The sequence below is a fragment of the Oreochromis aureus genome, linkage group 14 (assembly GCF_013358895.1).
Source record: "Oreochromis aureus strain Israel breed Guangdong linkage group 14, ZZ_aureus, whole genome shotgun sequence".
NCBI lineage: Eukaryota > Metazoa > Chordata > Actinopteri > Cichliformes > Cichlidae > Oreochromis > Oreochromis aureus.
Window position 1 is genome coordinate 9635117 of NC_052955.1, and position 20354 is coordinate 9655470.

General features: G+C 39.6%; 2 protein-coding genes across 4 annotated transcripts in view; one reads left to right on the forward strand and one right to left on the reverse strand.

Moving 5' to 3' along the window:
* The window catches only part of stard13b (StAR-related lipid transfer (START) domain containing 13b), a 60919-nt gene extending 54667 nt beyond the window's left edge, over nt 1–6252 (reverse strand). Inside the window, exons 1-2 of one of the 2 annotated variants that reach the window (XM_031727768.2) lie at nt 6106–6252; nt 3710–4749 (exon numbers count right to left, since the gene is read on the reverse strand). In XM_031727768.2, the coding sequence (XP_031583628.2) occupies nt 3710–4633 (924 nt within the window). In that variant the 5' untranslated portion in view covers nt 4634–4749; nt 6106–6252. Of the gene's footprint in view, nt 1–3709; nt 4750–4837; nt 4965–6105 lie in introns of those variants that run through there. The other variant, XM_039597997.1, reaches the window with a different exon arrangement.
* Nucleotides 6253–16164: 9912 nt separating this feature from the next.
* Nucleotides 16165–20326, forward strand: hdac12 (histone deacetylase 12). 2 transcript variants are annotated; one of them, XM_031727734.2, is made up of 8 exons: nt 16165–16370; nt 16470–16613; nt 16885–17044; nt 17123–17319; nt 17405–17555; nt 17767–17883; nt 18742–18884; nt 18991–20326. In XM_031727734.2, the coding sequence occupies exons 1-8, from the start codon at nt 16269–16271 to the stop codon at nt 19012–19014; spliced, it is 1038 nt and encodes a 345-aa protein (XP_031583594.2). In that variant the 5' UTR covers nt 16165–16268; the 3' UTR covers nt 19015–20326. The 2 variants fall into 2 exon arrangements, with proteins under 2 accessions (XP_031583594.2, XP_039454283.1); XM_039598349.1 differs by having other exon boundaries at nt 16213–16351.
* Nucleotides 20327–20354: the final 28 nt, after the last annotated feature.

A 20354-nucleotide genomic window follows, 5' to 3' on the forward strand; every position in this document is an offset into this window, starting at 1 on the left:
TTAAAGCTGCAAATCAGTCTCAGTGTAGCAAAACATTTAAATAATTATATAAACTTATTTTGCATTCTTTCTAAAATTTGATGAGCTGGAGGAGACACCAGGCACACTTTTCAGCCTGCTGCCCAGCCATGGTCAGCTGACTGACCCAGCACTGGGAGAAAGTGCTTCCCTTCACTCAGTCCCAGAGGAATGACCTAAATCTAGCCAATCCCCTGCTGACCTCTAAGGCCTGAAGGGTCCTGAGGGGTCACCAAAGAGGAAAAAATAAAGCTTCCTTTCTCTGCTAGGTCTGCTTTTCAAGACTGATCAGGGAATGTAAAAGGCTTGACATTGGATCGGAATGTTTAGACAGCTCAATCCTCTCTGTCTGCTTAACAAATAAAAGGAATTTTCACTTATTGTGAACAGAAACCAGACGGCACAAACTCTGCCCTGTGGTGGATAAACTTGTGGCCACCGCTAATAAGTGAAATGATGATAACGATGAATCTGTGCCTGAGCTTTTTTGATTTTACATGCAAGCTTTATCAGCATATTCAAAATGAAAGAATACACACTTATTCCCAAAAAGAATCCTCCCACATTCTCAGTGTTTCTGTTTCGGCTTCTGTTTGTGTCTGTCTGAGGTATTCTGCAGATTGAAAACAAGATATTTTCCTGTTTGTGTTTATGAAAAACAGTCATGGAAAGAAAAAGTTGTTAATATATTGAAAATTCATGTATTTAGATAAAGTTGTGCTTTAAATAAATTTATAATACATCTCTTACAGGCTCTGAAATAGGTTTTTAGGCTCAAGGCATCTTAACATTAGGCATATCAATAACATATGAAAGGACTGTATGTTCAAACTGACAAGTTTCTGTCTCTTATCACTTGTACTAACCTTTAATATAATCATGGTTTTTGTTATTTCAGAGTGTGTGACTTGATAAATGAGTATTTATGAGGCTCTCAAAATACACGTCACACTGAAATTAAAGCTCATTTCAGTGTTAGGTTGTGCAAAGATGGTGATATAAGATTGGTAATGCTTTGCACAGTGAAAATATACTGATTCAAAAAATGTTCTGTGAAATTAGAAAAAAAAAAATGCGACATCAGTACACATTTGTCCAACAAAGTTAAAACAGAGACTGCCCAGGCTGTTATGAAGTCAGGATAGAGAGACTATCTGCTTAAAAACCTGGAATGAAGCCCCAATACAGCACTGAGCACTGCTCAGTGCATGTTTGTCTGTGGCTATTTGAACTCTTTTGATCAGGAGTCAAAAAGCCGAAATAGTCATTTTAAAGATATTGGTGATATATTCTAGGCCAAATGACTGAAAATACTGAAGGAACAGAAGTTGAAGATCTTGTGAGGTAATTAAACCTGGGTGTCAGACAAACACAAACGCAAGAGCCAGATGCCTCATTCTGGAATAAGCTCAAGCCAAATCTGTAACACACTCACACTGCCTCTTTTCTGTGACATCCCCACAAGGTGCTGCTCAGGAATGTGGGCACTTCTACTTGGAATGAGACAAATTCCAGTGAGGACTTGATGCTCAAGTGAGACACTACCCTTGATTCATCTCGTCATGCCTTTACCCTCAATCCTGCCCTGGCAATTGTGTGAATCCTCTACACCATAGCAACTGCGCTGGTATGAGTCAATCCTTTAGATAAATGCATCAATGCCATCATCCGGGCACAACAAGATGTGAGCTGACTATAACTTTATCAGCGCAAATTGGCCACATTGTAAACCCCAACATACTGGCTTTGACATGGAAATGAGGAGTTAAGTGTGTGAGCTCTGGGCTGGCTGCCTAGTCTACGCCACCCACAGAGAGTGCCAGAGATCACCATGGAGGTATCCAAATGTAGCAGCCGGTCATGCGAAAGGGCAACGGCTACCTGGCTGCTTGGAGGAATAAATTACATTCCTACTATCCTGTGTTGCAAAAATACCCCATGAACACAGCCACAGCCATATCTGTAGAGCAGGAAAGATAGTTTAAGAAGTGCATGATTCTTTTACTTACATTTGAGCTAAATGAGTTGAAGTAAAGGGGGAGTTGTGAAGATACCACAGAGTGTTAACTTTATGCAAATGGTGCCCTCATATGGTTCATGTTAACTACTGCAACTGTGTGCGCTATTTCAGAAATAATCTTTCACTTCCAGAGACTTTAAAGAAAGATATGTGCACTACTACAGTCAAAACCAACTTGACTGTGCAGCTCTGATCTTCTGCAATTACATATTTAAATTATTCAATCAGAGGTCTGGAGCCAACCCAGAAAAGAGAATAAAATCAGACAGGATGACGCTGAGAGATGAAGCAAATAACAATAACTACAAGTTAAGTAATTAATTAGTTAACTAATTTATATTGCTACGCTGAAGTTTGCTACTTTTTATTTTAGTTTATTCACTTATGGATTCATTTTTTGATATATTTTCCTACTGGCTCCCCCTTCTAATAACACGCTATGAGATTCAAGCACGCTCACAGAAAGAAAAGTTATCCACACACTAGTTCCTTAAAACTTCACAAACAACTTTTACACGCCTTGCTTTGCTTACAGTAACCCTCACATAACAGCCTGCCATAAGATAACACGGTTTGTCGTGTGACAGCACAAGAAACGTTTGTTGCTGTCCTTTAATAATATTTACAACAGACTCCCTGGATTCCCTGCATTCCTCAACTCTTCTCCAAAACAACCTATTCAGGGCAGAGTATCATTCTGCACATAAAGCTGGCATTACGACATCTTCCCCAACCAACAGACAGAGAAGTCGACATGCACTTTACTCTGCCCTGCTCAGATGTGCACTATTATGTACAGACTGTTCAAAAAACATGACAGCTATGTGCAATTGGATACGATATCCTCAGCTGTAGTGGAACACATATTTAATGGATTATAAGACGAATGTGCATATAAGATTTTAAAAGGGCAATAAAGATTAGTGATTGCCTCAGACAAAGATGAGGCAGAAAGCTCAGTAATGGACTGCTAAGTTCGGTGCCAGTATGGCCTACTGAAATGTTGCTGCCTTCTGATGTAGTGCAAGGAAACAGAACTGCAAACAGCTTTGTACATCAGTACCAATGTGGAGTCTGTGTACTCCCACACACTTGTAGCAACTCTGTTTTATCTCTCAGTGTCAACTTTTACTTTTCTAAAGAAAACAGACAAATCATGAATTCAGACACTGAACTGTACCTGTGTTATCAGTATATCGTTTCCCTCTTCTTAAGATATCATGCTCTAAAACACTTTATTTTATTTGCCTCCAAGAAATCTTGTGTGAATTTATGACATAATTCACCAGCTTTAGCACACGTGGGAAAACATTTCACATGAGCTAAACTCAAGTGCAGGGTCTTCTTACATTATCTCTTGTATTGAGTTATTTCATCTGTTAAATATAAAGTTTTGCGGTGGGAGGTTTGTAGGGGACATCTAAAATAAATATCACGTGTCATTTATGAGTGCTGTTGGTGCTGCTTTATGTGGCAGGAGAAAACAGTTCTGTGGCAGCATCTGCTGTTGTAGATTTCCACTTCATTACCAGTTTCTTTTCTGTTGCTCAGTAAGCAGATATTTTATTTGTGAGGTTGTGCATCTAAAAATAACTTCCATTTTCATGGCAAGGGGTTATTAATTGATTAATACTAAAATTGAAGGGCAAAAGAGAATATTATTAAGCATACCTTCTCACTGCTGGTTTCCCCCTCTGCTTCATAACCACAGCTCAGTGTGTGATCATTTCCTGCTCGCGAGCTCATGCAAAGTTTCTTTTTCTCTTTCTCTTTGCCTGCGTTCCTCTGTCTATGATAGACAAGGAGATCTCGACCGTGAGGTAGCTCTGGGAACACATCGTCATCGTCGTCGTCGTCATTGTCGCCGTCATGATGACCATCATCGTCCTCCTGCTCACCTTCCTGTGATGAGCCTCCGTCGTCAGAGCTCTCATTTACAAAAGCATAACTGTTGCCTGTCGGAGGGCAGGTGTAGTCTGAGAAGGTAATGGAGCTCTGTTTGTGTTTCACAATGTGCGGCAAATCCAGGACTCTCAAGCCACACTCGGGAATAGCTGCAGGGACCTCAGTGGTAGGAATGGAGTTCCGATTAAGGGCGACTGGGTCAAAGTTTTTGCGGTCTATTTTCAAATATTCACAGTTAAAATCCAGCGTCTCATCAGGATGATTTTGAACAGCTTTGCTTGACTGGTCTTCTGATTCAGGAGGAGGAGGTGAAAAGTTACCACAGCAGTTCTGATTCGTCCTGAGTGAAATAAGTTTCGATTCAAGAAGCTGAGCTGTGTCTGGAGATGCTTCCCTAGGGATGACTGACTTTTCTTCAGTCTCCAGAAAGCACACAGTCTTCACAGATTGAATGTTTTTCTGAACAGCACAAACAAAAGCCTTTTCATTTGTGGCTATATCCCCACTTCGCTCCAAGAGTGAGCTTTGGGCTTTAGAACAAAAATCATCTCCTCTGCGCTCCAGTGAGTCATTAGTTGAGATAGCAGCATATTCTATAGATGAGTCTTTTGTGAAAAAGGTCACTTTGTGCAATCCTAAAACTGTCCAAGACTGATGATTCTCCAAATTCACCTCCGATGTGACCTCCATTTTTGTTGTATTTTATAGTATTTCATAATTCAAAGCATAAATCCACAAGTACTTGAGCTTGATATATCGGACGGCCATTTTTCATCCAAGACTCTCAAACCGTGAAGCAAATGAACCTGAAACAAACAGACAGATCATTTGTAATTCACGTGAAAAAGAACAAGATCACAGATCACAGTACACGTAAAACGAGATGATATATACTTCTTAGTGTGTTTCCGTATGTCTCTGTGTCCTGTAATTACCACAGCCTCACTATACCCTATACATGTGTAATATAAGGCCTCTAAATCTAGCTTTGAACGGCTCTGAGTACATGCCATCCAGCCAAGAGCGTGGAGTGAAACTAAACTCAACATCTGGCTCATGCTGGGCTGTTCAAGTCTGGATCTGTTTCACACCCAATAGTGGTGACATCACTGCACAGAGGAATCTGACTGCTCCTCCACAGTTGGTGATTTATTACACACTCCACCATTCATCAGGGCAGAGGATGTCCGTGGATGTCACCCCTTCATTAAGCCCTTCTTTAAAACGCACCTTAGACAAGCCCGAGACATTTGAAGTGTACCCGGAAAAACAAACAATTTCCTTATTTTGCCACCAAACAAGTTTGTCATCTCATTAAGTCAAATGACATTTTTTCAGATGATCCAGGACGATTCCAAAATAAACATAACCTACAGGAGACCTGCTGTTTCTAATCAGCATGTTTTAAAAGCAAAACAAGTCACAGTGTCAATGCAAGCCCAAACGTTTATCTAGAAGATCATCATTTAGGTACATGTATTTACGTGTATTTTGAAAGTTAATTTGTGTAATTTAGCCCATGTGGGTCTACGCTGTTTCTCTGAGAAAGCAGCAGTTGGCAACGCCTTTACATGGCCTTGAGACACTTGACACACAGTCATACACAAACACACATGCACACATGCACTTTGGAAAACAAGCAGATAAGGCATTCTCAGACAAGGACAAACCCTAACTGGAAAGACAATACTAGACATATGCATTTGCAAAGCCATATGGCAGTGTTATATAATAGGTTACAAAACTCTGTATAGGGTCTGCAGTACAACCTGTCCCTACATGGTAAATGTGGAGTGTACAGAGGATTAGGGTGCCTTTCAAGGAAATGCTCTTTTTTTTTTTTTTTTTTTTTTTAAAAGAGTGTTTCCTTGAAAAGAAGGTCTCATTATCCTCCGATGAATGCCGGGCTGATTTAAATGAAGAGAAGAAGTCACAGAGTGAAAACAGACTTAGTGTGTTCACTGACATGGCAAGACTATCTACACAAGTGTAAAGACCTTTGGGGGATGATTAAGGCGATAAAAAAGGTCCTGAATAGTTCAACATACTTAGAAACAACATACAGCGTAACACACAAACTCAGCTAAGCATTATTAGCAAAGAGAGAAATTAACAGTTATCGTGGTTTCTTCACTCATAAGCACATGGAAGGTGACTCTTACCTGCTGAGTAGAAAAGAGTTGTCTGTGTTTCCTAAACAGTGTCACTGAAATCATGGCAAGACAGAAACAGCAAGCCTGGTTCCTGTAAAAACAGAGAGAGAGAGAGTTGGACAGCCCCTCAAAGCGGCACACATGTTCACATAGACTTCTTCTGGCAAGCCTGCCATCACCCCCTCCTCCTCCTCATGCTTTTCTCTGGGATTTGGGGGGGGGACTGATCAGCTTCCAGCAACTACGACTCAGAATATGCATATGAGCAGGGAGAATGTGTAGTTGCTGGGAGGTGAAAGGGGAGGAGAAAGGAGATGGAGGTGGGTGTGCAGAGTAAAGGGACCAACAGTAGTTGGTACTGTAAAATAACAACGTGAAATGGTTTCAAGACTTCAAAAACAACCTCTGGGGAACGGCTGAGTTCACTGGCTGAACTGTCTGTGTTCAGCTTTGAAACACTGTGATGGGAAAGAATGCTTTCAAGTCATTCACCCTGGGAATCAGGCTGGAGCAGGTAATCACAGATTAAGATGATATCTTTGTGAGAAGATTGAAACGGAAGATTCAGATGCTGAAAAGGAAGCATGCTTCCTCAAGTTTTCATTTACAAGTAAACACTGACTGTTTGGTTTACATGGATACCACATCGTACTAATCTGTGTAATATTCACATTATAAAACATAAATACATTATTCTTAATGGCACCTTTGGGAAATGCCAAATAACTGAGTTACATTAGTTATATTATTCCATGTATAGAAAATATTTTTTAAAAGTCTGTTCAAAGAAAGTCCCTAAGGGTCTTCATAGTTTTTAATTGATGTATATTTATTTTATTTTATTTTATACTGCCTCTAGAAGAAATTTTAAGTAAAATTATGCTTGATTTTATAAGTTTATAACAATTGTCTCTTTTCTTTAATTTTCAGGAATAATGTGTGAAACCACTTCTACATAAATAAAAAGCATTTGGACTCAAGCTGACCTCTGGCCTGAGGGAAGAAAATGCTTCCCTCATTCATAACATACTTTGCATTCAGCCTGTGGCTGTCATCTTCCCTCAGCAGTGTTGAGAGCTTCCTCCTGCTCTTTATTCCTCTTTTCCCAATTGTCTTCAGCCTTCTTCCTGCGCCGTTCACAGTTTGAGTTAGGTGTGTATTTTACGCTTGAACAATCCATAGGTCAGTGTTAAGTGACTTAACAAGCAAGTTAAAAAGATTCCTCTAAAAATTTTCAGCTAAATAAACTGGACTGCAAATGAATGCAAAAGCTTCCAGTATATTTAGGAATACTTAACACAGCATTTGTTGAATATGTATTGAAATCTGCTTTTTGACCTTTAAGATAGGGTACATGAGTGCAGAGTTTTCATGTTCATGATCTTTTGTTCAGTCATGACATTCCTGATGTCCTTGATGTGTTTATCTGTTTATATTTCCTCTACTGTCTGAATGCTTACGTGGAAAGGTTACAGGAGGCACACAAGAGCTTTGGTGTTTGAAAGTTATCATAAAAGGGAAGTAGTATAGCCCAATAAATCTCTCCATGAAAAGTCTTAAAGCTTGTTTGGTAATAATAATAGGTCAAAACAACAATAGCTTATTTCTGGGTCACATGTGGTTGTCAAGTTGATTCATAAAAATGAAATTTTTTGATATTCTTGTCTTGGTTGAGTACATACAGCTGAAACAGACAAGTGTAACTATGAAGCAGAATATGTGCTATCTATCCAGGAAAGAATAAGTAAGAGGAACGGGGAGAGGCCCATCAGAGCAGGTGAACAGTCCAAGGCCAGTGGAAGAGAGAACAGTCAGATAGATCTCATACGCTAACCTAGAATGAAAGTCAGAATCAGGATCCCAAACAGGAGAGAGGAAACAAAAGGGAGCATATCTTTGTATATTTACAGTAGTCACTTTACACTGGTCTAACACACAGCTAGCAGCTACACCCACCTGGCCATTCATCTCTCAGTCAAAATGGTCATGCTTTTAAAAAAGCATGCATAACTTAAAAAACAAAAACAAAAAAAACCGAGTATGTTTTTAAAAAAAAGTTGCTCTATTGGACTGAAATCAGGTGGCAGTCACCAGTGAACTCCTTGTCATATTGAAGAAACCAGTTTGAAATGATTTGAGCTTTGTGATGTGCTGTGTTATCCCGCTGGAAGTAGCCATCAGAAGATGGTCACACTGTGGTTATAAAGGGACTGGCAATAATCAGGTAGGCTGTGGTGTTTAAATGATGCTCATTTGGCACTGAGGTGCCAAGAAAATATCTCCCACACCATTACAGCAGCAGAAGCCTAAACTGCTGATACAAGGCAGGATGGATCCAAGCTTTCATCTTGGTTGCAAAGAATTCTGATCCTACCATCTGGATGTCAAGGCAGAACTCCGATTGTTTAAGGCAATTTATGACTTTAGCCAATGAAAATTCATTTAATTTGACTAGGCTTTTAAATTCAAAGAATTGTTGCACTTGAGTGATTTTATACTAACAAGTCCAAGAAGTCATGTTTTTGGCCCGTGTAGCCATTGGAGTTTCTTTTTTCTTCATTCTAGTGGTTCCAGAAACATTCAACTGTTTAGTACCAAAGCTAAGTGCAACTTTTGGACCCGCAATCATACGCAGAGCTTGTTAAAGTGGAAACAAGACAAGGCTTCCCACTGCAGATCACTGCTATGACAACTATGTCAAGACAGGTCTGGGGAGGGATGTGTCAGGCTTGCAAAGCAAACTACTCGAGATGGCAGGAATTCCACCAAGGCAGCAGGCGGAGGCGTTACGTGCCAAACCCTCCAGAAAGAAGCAAATGTGAGTGAAAAAGGATATTACTGATACTTCTGGCAGATTTACAGAGCAATCAGAGAGACAGATTACCAATCTGTTCATCACTCACTTCAGCTGGATGTTTAAGAGACTGAAACTGGAGGAGTTCATGATCACTCTGTTTTTCTGTTCTCTCTTTTAGAAACATTACAGTCTGACAAATCTAAGGTTTTGGAAGATCTTTCTGGGGTAAAGATTTGCCTTTGAGTTCACACAGTCATGTGAAAAAACTGTCAAAAGAGTCATCCAAACCCCATAGTGCTAAAAAGCAATAACATTTTTTTATATCCATTTATATTTACTAAATAAAAACTCCAAATAAATATCCTTTACATGCTGCACATGGGAGTTTGAATGATCTATTTTTTACTTTCAAACTTTTCATGATCATTTTAGAACTAATTAAATGTAGTTATTTCTACTTTTTGGAGTTAACACGAAATATATAGAGAACTGTTTATGGATCACAGGTACAAACATCACCTGTAATTATATTTTCACACGTAACAATGATATACACGTAGTGATGTCAAGATATTGAGAGATTTATGACTTGTGAGGATGATTTACACTGTATGAGGTGAAACACATTCACTTGCTGTCTCTTCTCTCTCTCTTCCCCTTATCAGCGATATCAACATGGCTGTCAAGATGAGACAGACACTCTGAAGATGCTGTGATCTTCACATTGTTTAGTGAGATTAAAGTGAGGGAAAGAAAATGGAGCCAGCTGTGTTGTTGAAACATGTGGCTGTATGGTGGTAGGTTTGCCTGCCAGCAATGAAATGTCCTATTGCTACACAGATCAAGAGACAGGAAACACTAACAGCATCAGTATGGAAAATTAATAATTTATCTGCTTCTGCAACACTGATAACATAAAGCATTGCTGTTGTACGCATTTTATGCAACGCAAACTGTACGGAGCTGTGGCAACAGACAGATACAATATAAAACACAAACATCATTAGAAAACATTCCAGCGATACCGCAGTCTGACACAATATCTCTGCTGCTTTCTGACTCCCCTACAGATTCACAGCATACCAAAGAACATGGGCAGATGTTCTGCATTATCACATGAAGCTACACTTTAGCTCTACCCCGTAAAAGCTGTGCAGAGATAATAAGGAGCCCAGTTTTCAGACTGTTTTTTCCCCTCCTGATCAGATTTGAATTATAGCCTCCAAAGACTGATAAAAGCATGGGGGTGTGCTCACAATTTGAATGGGAATATATTGACAGTAGTGTTAATTGCACATTTTATCCTGAATTGATCTAAGAAAAACTAAGATGTGGATAACTGTGAGATAATTTTTAAAATACCAGCTATAAAAAAAGCAAAACACAAGAGCTACAGGGAACAAATTGGATAATTATAGAAATCAAACGTAATAACCATTTTAGAGGAGAAATTTATGTTTTCACTAAGCAGGTGACAGCATGCATGATGAAGCCTGACGGGTGAGGTGAGGGTTAAAGACTTTAATGTGCACGTGAACAGCTTACCAACTTCTCTGGGGATGAGTATCCTTTTATTACAATAAAAACTCATATTTCATCAGTAGTGTTGCAGTTTACATGTTTGCTTTGCAATCAAAATAGCATTGACTCAGTCCTGAGAGAAGACATAAATCCAACTGGAGTTGTGTTAGGAAAGGCATCCACCATTAAAAAAAAAGAAAATCTGCCAACTCAAATATGGAAATAAGGGAGCTGAAAGTAGCTCTCATATTTCATCAGTATTTTGGAGTTCATTAAAAAAAAAAGGGCAACATCAGCAGATCCCGGATCTTAAAGCCACCCCTCTGACATAAAACACACTCTCTTGAATGAATTAGAACAGCTGTTCTTGAAATGCCCCCATGAGGGCCATCAGTGTGTGATAGCAGATGTTATCCTGTGTTGTTAGTTGCTTAAGCTTTTTTTTGCTGATAAAACAGCAACAGAGACTATTCTCTTCTTATATCTATCTTAAAATAGAGTTAAATATTCAGATTTAGTGACCAGTAGATTGTTGCATTGATCAAATCTTTTCCACTTAAGTTGAAAAGCTGAGACTTCAAAATCAAGAGCTTTTCCATTCACACCTCAACTGTAACCCCGCTGGCAAATATTTGTGTGTCTATATTTTTGGCTATGCTCCATTTCATGAAATCTTGGCTCATTGGCTCACGCACAACAGCTCTGACAACACATATGGGCAGCATGCTTAACAAAGGAGAGCCACACAGAAAGAATTAGTCAGGGTAACAGCTGTAAGGACATTCCCAAACAATGAGCGATGCCAGGGAATACTGAGAAGATAATGAACGGAAAAATGTAAACACTGGGTGAAACGACAGAAAATTATACCACAGCCCAAACACACCCTGCCTCACCTGGATGTATGTGATTATAGGAACACATGACTGGATGAGGAGTCAGTCCATTATACTTTTCGTGTGACCTGAGGATTGCCTCGGAGGGACCGAGCAACAGGCCGTCAATATCATACAGAAACAGCAGCTACAAATTAATTCAATCCAATAACCACTCCTGCTCTCGCCTGCTGCAACATGCTCTACAAGCGCTCGCAATCTACCAAAGAATTCTTTCCGCTCCGAGTTGAGGGGTGGAGGGTGCGCACAGAGGGGTTTGTGGGCTTGATGTTGTGATTGTTGTGTAATTGACAGGTATGTTCAAATCCAGTGTCTGATGCAAACACTGCACCACACACTCCCCTCCTGGGGTTAGGCAACTAGCACGTTTGCTGCTTAAAGGAACATGAAAATACATGCCAAGATGACAGGGCTATTTGGAGATGATAGGGTTATTCATTTGGTTAAAAACACATTGCGTGCAGAATAAAATTGATCATGCATTTGTGTATAATAAATGTTATTCGGGGGACATTTTTTGTTTTGTTTTGTTTTTTTAGTTGAAAAAACCAACCTTGCTTTCAAAGCAAGGAACATATTGTAACTTATGCCACAATGAGGAAGAAAGGCTTTCTTACTTAAGTCAACCTGCTCTTATTTTGCCTGATGAGAGAAAGAGAAAAACAGATCAAAGGCCAGCAGTTGTCAGCTTCTTTCTTTGTTGCTGCTGGCAATGAGATGCAGGAGCTGCAAGCCTTGAAAACAGCTGCACTGAAGCAGACTGCAGCTCACAGCTGCGTGTCAACTCTGCTTTCTGCTTCACTTGTGAAAAATACTGCAGAACTACAGAAGTGTGTTTGCACACTCTAACATCTGATCTAAGTCATGGATATCATACTTCACAATGTGGTTCTCATTTTCTCTCACTCTCTCTCGCTGTATGACAGGTTTCAACCCCTCGACCCTGGTAAACCTGAATATGATAGTGGGGATGGATGGATTTTCAAAGTAATACACTGCAGTATTTGATGCATTGTCAGTGCTGTTACAGTCTTCTTGGTCTTCAGCAATCCAGAACTTGTTTTAGAACTAAAATAAATCACAGTAAATATCAAGTGTGCAGTATTTTAACATGTTTTTTAAATGTAATTTATGTTTTATTGCATGTTGGTCCACTTCGCATGATTACAGTGCCCAACAAAAAAAAAATAAACCTGAAAATGAAAAAGAATTAAAGAATCAAATGAGAAAATTCTTTATTTATCCTGATTTTAGTTGCTTAAATGTGATTATTTACTGTTTTCTTAGTCCTCCTTACAGTAAACTGAATATTTGGACTGTTAGCCCTCATCCTAATAACACACAGCAAATAACAAATAATGTTTATTATTTAAGCAGCAATTACATATCAGAGAAGCTAAAAACAATTGCATGTTGTGTAAAATGAAAACATATACTCAATCCATCCATTCCTCCATTACCAGTTAACCTAACATGGATGTCCCTGGACTGAGGGAGGAATTCGAAGTGCCCGGAGAAAACCCACACAGGCACAGGCAGAACATGCAAACTCGATACTGAAAAGCTCCAGCTGCTCAAAATATATGCTTTTCTTTACAAATTGCAGCTTTCATCTCTGTACAGTCCACATTAATAATTGAAAACAGTCTCTTTCCCAGTGTCTGCTAGAGTGCCTCTGCTTCCTGAGAGTGAGCAATACTTTAAATTAGGACCCGAGGCCATTATGAACTCATTAAAACTGTATAGGTCGAACTGGGTGCTTCTGACTGGGCTCCCCCCAGTACTCCAGTACAACACACAAAAAGCTCTAAATAAAATAGAAACACATAAAAATAAATCTTCAGGATCAAAGTGACCATGAAAATAATAAATAACTGAAAATCCCAGAATTCTACTCATTCTGCACCTCACAGCAAATAGAAAATTCAGCAAATATGCTAGTAGATTTTTGATACTGTAGGGAAATTAATAGAAATCACTGGATGCCTGGAACACTCATGCAGCACATGTACAAGTGATTTGTCATAAAAGACTGAGCACATGGTCTTTACAATGACGAGATGAAATTTAGCAAAACACCGAAGCAAAAGCAAAAGCAAAAGAAAATCCGCCATAATAAATTAATATAACCTTTATTGCCAGCACAATCCCTCTGTCAAGATATATCGGAGTCTTTCAATTAAGAACAGCCACCTTCATCTCTCTCTATTCGAAATGCCTGTTAACGGGAATGAAGTCAGTGATTGATTTTACCTCTCTAATCTCCTCTCTCTATTATGAAGAGATTTCCCCTCTGCACCTGAGGCCAGCATGCTCGTCTTATTTCTTATCTATCAGTGAGCACAGTAGCCACTCTCAGGGGGCTGTGCTAACCCCAATCAGCCAGACAATTCTCTCTCTCTAACACACACACACATATTCATGAAGAGCCAGCAGTCTGCCAGACGGTGCCCTGAGCTGCCTGCAAGCAATGTAAGACAGACAGCCAGAGAGGTAAAACCAGACACAAAAGCAGCTCAAATCCACGACAGTACAGTGACAAGAACACTGTAGTATTTTTTTAGCTAAATTATCACATTTTACATCTATAAAAAGAAAGAAATTTGTAATACTTTACTTGCCACAGAGCCCTTTTGCAACTTTTAACTGGAACATGTGGGAGTGAAGACAGTAAATCTCTCAGGCTCTGACATGATTTTGCTGTGACACCATAAATGATACTCTCTCACTATGATTAACCACCTCAGTTCACGGCGTGCTGACATGGAGCTGACAGTGGGAACAAAGGAGGACACAGGAGGATTGCCTAAAGATGGTCAGGGTACAGATAAACATCGGAGAGGAAGTTGAAACAAAACAATTACCCCTGCCGTTATATGGAAATATAGTAGAAAGGAGGAGCAGTGAGTGGGTAGAAAACTAAAAACTTATGTTTGATCAAAAAAGGTTTGTATGTTAAAAAACAGGATATAACAGACTCACGTTTTTGTTTAGTTTTTTCAGCAGATGGCATTCAGTCAGCCACATAAAGAATGTGTATTCAGCTTTGGCCAAGCCAATCCATCTGTTTTCTGACCCTAACTCAGGAATCTGAGCAGCTTACTTCAGCAGATGCTGCTCACTGGATGACGACTAAACTACAACATCAGGAGAACAAGATGTGGATTTGAGCCAGATGTGGTAACATCATGGTTCCCTCAACAACAAACAAAAAACTTGTTTTCACATGGCTTTGAATGGCCTGCAATACTGACCTTTACTCATATGAACCCTTAAGCAAATAAAAGAAAATAAAGAGTTTTAGAAACATTTAATGCTTTTTCTAGTTTTAGCTTGGTTGTGATGACTGAAATGGAAATTGTACTTGCCTACCTGAAGTTTTAAATTATATATATATTATTTCTACACTAAGTTCTTAGAAGTACTTAATTTAATTATTTTAAACAGAAACATGCATGTTACATTAATAACCCATATACATAGGCACACGACAGTACAAAAATCTTGTTCCACCCCTCTTTCTTAATATTTTGTTTCCAAGGAGTCTGGCTTTCTTGTTTTGTTTTTTTTAATTGGTTTTAAGCAATAGTTCCTGAGGCTTTCTGAAGGTTTTTCAAAGTTTTGCTTTTTCACCCATTTTCAGAGGAACGTTTTTGTGTGTTTGTTTGTTTGTTGATCACACTGATTTGAGAAAGAGGTGCCTAATTTAAGGGATAAACCAGTGTTTTTTTCCTCACATAGCAGATAATTTTAGAGAACCAATTTTAAATTAAATATTTTTTGTTATGCGCAGCCTGTCACATAAACACCGATTCCATTTCTTTAGTTGAATCTATGAAAAATAACAAAGATAAAACAGTCTGACAGGACTTAAATAGTATTTTAAGGACACATCCTGTTTAGTGTGTCCTTAAAAATGAAGAAACTGGACAAGTGGAGAGCAGAAAAAAGTAGCAGGCCTAAAAAAACTATCCCCACCAGATGAACAGTATCTGCAAGTCATGTCCTTAAGAAATATGAAACAATAAGACTTGATACAGGACATGAGAGATATTGAGAAACACATTTGGTCCTTCAGTCGATCCATTTACTGTTTGCTGAAGCTTCATCATAAATGGTCTGAGTGGAAGGATGGTTATCAAGAAGGCATTATTAAGGAAGGGAAACAGGGAGAAAAGGCTGAGGTATGCTAAATTACCCAACAAATGGACTGGACTGAAAATCAGTGACGGCAGCTCTTATTGAGTGATGAACCCAAATGAGAGAGGTAAAACAATGAGTGTTTACAGTCATCAGAAGTACATTTCAGCATGACAATCGTTCTAAGCACAATCCTAATGCAGTAAAAGCACACCTGGATAGAAAAACACATAATGGATCACTATCAGTGATGGAATGGCTTCTCCTCAACATTATTAAAGCAGTGTGGGGTCATGTTGATAGAAAATAGAACAAAAACCAGCCAACTAAAAAAAAAAAAATTTAAAATGTCCTTCAGTAAACCTGGACCGCTATTTGTGAAGACTACTTATATTACCGAGAGAGTTCAGACTGTGTTTAAGAATAAAGGTGGTTATTCTCCTGCACACATTATCCTAGCAAATGATAAAACATTAAGCGGTGGTTCAAAATGTTTGCATAATACTGAAATAGTATATACGTGTAAATAGAATACAACTGGTTAAAAAAAAAATACTCACCATCAAGTTGTACTATAGTAGAAAACAAAGCAGTAGAAAGAAACCGTGACACCAGCACAGAAAGTTATTTGCACTCCATAACAGAAGATGGCAGCAGTAGATTGAGGAGGCGCTGTAACAGCCAAGCATCCCGTTACACAGTACAGACGGGACACTTCATGGACTTCCTGTCTCGTTTCATAACATCGTAACTGTGTATAATGTAGCATTCTCCCGTCTTAAGTAAGCGACTGTCATTCAGCGCTTCCCGTCTGAGAAATGACCTGCATAAAGCGACTGTTTTCTAAAGGACCTCGCTCCAAAGTCGCGTGGTTGATTGGTGAAGCTCTCACCTCCTGCAGGTGCTTCCATGCTGAACTAGTAAGAAGTTTGTCTGATGATTTAAACAAAGTGAAGTATTTTTTTTCCCTTGAACGCCGCAGTGGGTGCATTATAAAACTCACCTTTTTCATCTCGCAGGTGAGACACGAATCTAGCGCACTTCCAGTAGTTCATCACAGCAAGTATGTGTGTGACCTCGCACCCAATCATAGGTTTCCAATGGGCAAGTTTCCCCGGGTTTTACAGTGTTTGCTCAGAGATCAGGTCATTACAGAGAAACAGGTGAGCGAGACACTTTTATGATGTCTGCCTGTGAGTGTAATCGGTTATTTGATAATAAATGACAGATAATACGTTTTTCCTGCATGTGTGTCACTACAAGCATTGTTTTTTTCGACAAAACACTTGGACTTTTTATGATTTACAGACATCCAATTACTAAATATAACAAGATCAACTAATAGTGAATATCACTGCTGCTAATAAAAGTAGTAGTAGTATTTATTGGAAAGCACATTTTCCTGTTGATGTGCTTTTTCCTTTCTTACAGTAGGTGTGGGTCCCTGAAATTGCCTCTAAGGATTTACTGAGCTGTGTGCACACCGAGGACTACCTGGACAACTTCATAAATGGGAAAATAAGTGAGCAAGAGCAAAGGAGGACAGGCTTTCCCTGGAGTGAAGGCATAGTAAGGCGCTGTCGATATGAAACAGGTGAGAGAAATGCATGACGTGCACGTGACCCGGAAAGTTTGCATTATGTTTGCTGTTAACGTTCTCTCTCATTGCCAGGCGGGACTGTTCTAGCTGCTGAAGTCGCTCTGCAGAGGGGTCTGGCTTGCAGCACAGCAGGAGGAACTCATCATGCTTTTCCCAGCTATGGTTCGGGGTTTTGTCTCCTCAATGATCTTGCAGTTGCAGCCAAATACATGATGGACAATTCTCCGACTAAACGCAAAGTTCTCATTGTGGATCTAGATGTTCATCAGGTGGAGTACACTAGTCTCTGTTGTGGATTAGCATTTGTCTTTGTTGAGAAACGAAACTTTTTTTCATGTGTCAAACTTCCTACAGGGTGATGGCACTGCTTTCATCTTTAAAGAGGAGCCTTCTGTGTTTACATTCTCAGTGCACTGTGGGAAAAACTTCCCACTCCGTAAACAACAGAGCGACCTAGATATCAGTGTGGAGGATGGGCTGGAGGACAAGGATTACCTCTCCACAGGTATGTAGATACTTTCCATATTAATAAATATCTAATCACTGAATTGCAATTCTAGCACTACTGTTTTCAATTTGTGAGAATTGTGAGGTTTTTATACATTGTTTTTGTCCTTGCTGGTTTTGAAACTACTGTTTTTCTCTGTACGTTAAGATGATTTTCATTGAAGATGCTTTTGAAAACTCACTAATATGTCTGATGGTGTACCCAACAGTTGAAGCCCACCTTCCCTGGCTGCTGGAAACCTTTTGCCCAGACCTGGTTTTGTATGACGCAGGGGTTGATCCTCACTGGGAAGATGAACTCGGAAGGCTTCGCCTGACAGACCAAGGTGAGCCATTCTCTTTTACACCCAGGTGTTTTTACCTTCAAATCACTTATGCTGGGCTTACACTGTGCGATTTTTGGCCCATTTTGAACCGATTTTTGAGTCGTGCGACCGTTTTGGTGATCGGCCTGAGTTTGGCCTTCATCGTGCGTCGTGCATCGTGTAGTATACGTGGGGTAACGAGAAGCGATTAACACCTCACGACCAGCTCCCGATCATCAATCGCTTGGTCGGGAGGATTTCAAACAGGTTTGAAATCCTCCCGATCGGAGGATTTCAAACATGTTTGAAATCCTCCCGACCGTCGTGAGGGTGTCACCGCAGCCGCTCACACTGCGCACGCGCAAACACATAAATGTCGGTGAAAAAGACGGAGTAGCGCGGTAGTGCAGCGTGTGATCTGGACACAAGCGATGGAGGCACAACTTGTAGAACTCATCCGAGCCTTTTCGATGTGGCCTCACAAAATGATCACGACCACAACAACCGTGAAAATAGTTGGATCTACACTGCTGCTCAATCACAGCTGCCTGATCAATGTTTTTCATTAGCAATTTAGCAAAGTTGATGGTGGTGGTGTGCGTGTCTGTGTGAGTGAAAGGGAGACAGAGGGAGAGAAAGGGAGAGCGAGCGACAGAATTTCTGTTATAACCTTCATGATATGGACGCACAGTGTGAGCACTCAGGTCGCATCAGAGCATCGGGCCGTATAGTGTGAGACCCTGCATCGTGACCTGCGAACTTCTAACCCCTGCAAGTCAATCGTGCAGTTTGAGCAGAAGCTGAATAACGCGACTGAAAAAATCACACAGTGTATGCCCAGCTTTACAGACTTTTTGAATGACTTTAAGTGTCTCGTAGGGCTCTATCAGAGAGATTTGTTTGTGCTGAAGACTGTGGTGAAAAGAGGTGTCCCTATCGCTGCTGTTATTGGTGGAGGATACTCGAGAGACATCGATAGACTGGCACTCAGACACTCTATCGTCCACAGAGCAGCAACTCAGGTAAATGAAACACAGCAGATAAAATTGGACAAACAAGTCTTCCATGTACATAAATGATTAGTTCAAAAAAAGAGTTCTCATTATAATCTTGCTATTCATGTTTCAGGTTTGGAGGGAGTGTGGTATGTAAAACTTCTCTCCCTAATCAAGAGGATCCTCAGTGGGTAGCTGATATTTGAGAGTCAATGCCATGGTCATTGGGAAAGTTACAAAAATGTATTAGAAACTGACCAGTACTTCAGTTACTTTGGCATATTTATTTAATGTACACAGTTAAGGTTAACTGTAGGAGTGATACATCTTACGCGATCACATATTAGAACTTATTATTTCACTCATTTTTGGTTTGTTGCAATGATGGTCTTGTAACTACAATTATATTGTTGTAGGAACATCACAGCCACCATAACAACATATTTTTACATTCATGTGAAAAAGAAGGTTTTCATGGAACTCAATACAGTCCTGTGGAAAAACTGCTTATATAGGAATCAAGAGGTGCTGCTTATCAAATGCTCTTGATTAATTGGTCAAAAACACAAAAGCAGAGTTTCTGTTAGTTTGCTGGTCTGGAGCGTTCAGCTCCGTGTTAATGCCACAATCTTACCAGGAGTGGGAATTCCACAAAATTCACTCAAAGGTTAGACAATGCAACTCTCAGGGAGGATTTTTTTTTTTTTTGTTTTTGGCATAAAAAACTAAGAGCTGCAAACTTTACAAGCCTCGGGTAGTTTTGGAAATGTTTACATTCCAATGCAATTAGAAAAAAAAAATTGATTTGCAAAGCTGCATCTAAATAAACTTGCAACAATGTCCTCTGGACAGATGAGACTAAAGTAGAGATATCTGTCCATAATGGACAGCACCATGTTTAGGTACCAAACGCAGCATGCCAATGCAAAGACCACATATCAGCTGTCAAGCACGGTGGTGGAGGGGTAATGATTTGGGTTTGTTTTGTATCCACAGGATGTGGGCACCTTGTGGTCATTGAGTCGACCTTGATCTACAATAAAATGTCTGAAAAGGAAAAGATCAGGTTTTATAGTGACCCAGACTAGATTTAAATGCTAGTGTGGTGTGGCTCTTAAGAGCTGTGCATAAATAAATGCCATTAAACATTAATGGAACTGAAGCAATATTAGAAAGAAGAGTGGGCCAGGATTTCACTACAATGTGAGAGACCAATACAGTCATACAGTAAAATAATTAAGTTACTGTATAGACTGCATAGAGTCCTATGGAAATCTTTTTCACATAACTATATGTGAAAGAATTATTTAAAAATCCTCACAAGTCAAATAAAAAGGCTTTCATTTGGATGTTGGTGATGATTCTAGTATAGTATGTGTAAGTTGGCTATAAAGACTTTTAGCTTACCATTTACCAAATTGTACCTGTGTGACAATTAAATATTCTGGAAATAAATGTACATGAACAGATCTTTGTTGTTAATGGGAGTAAAAGCAA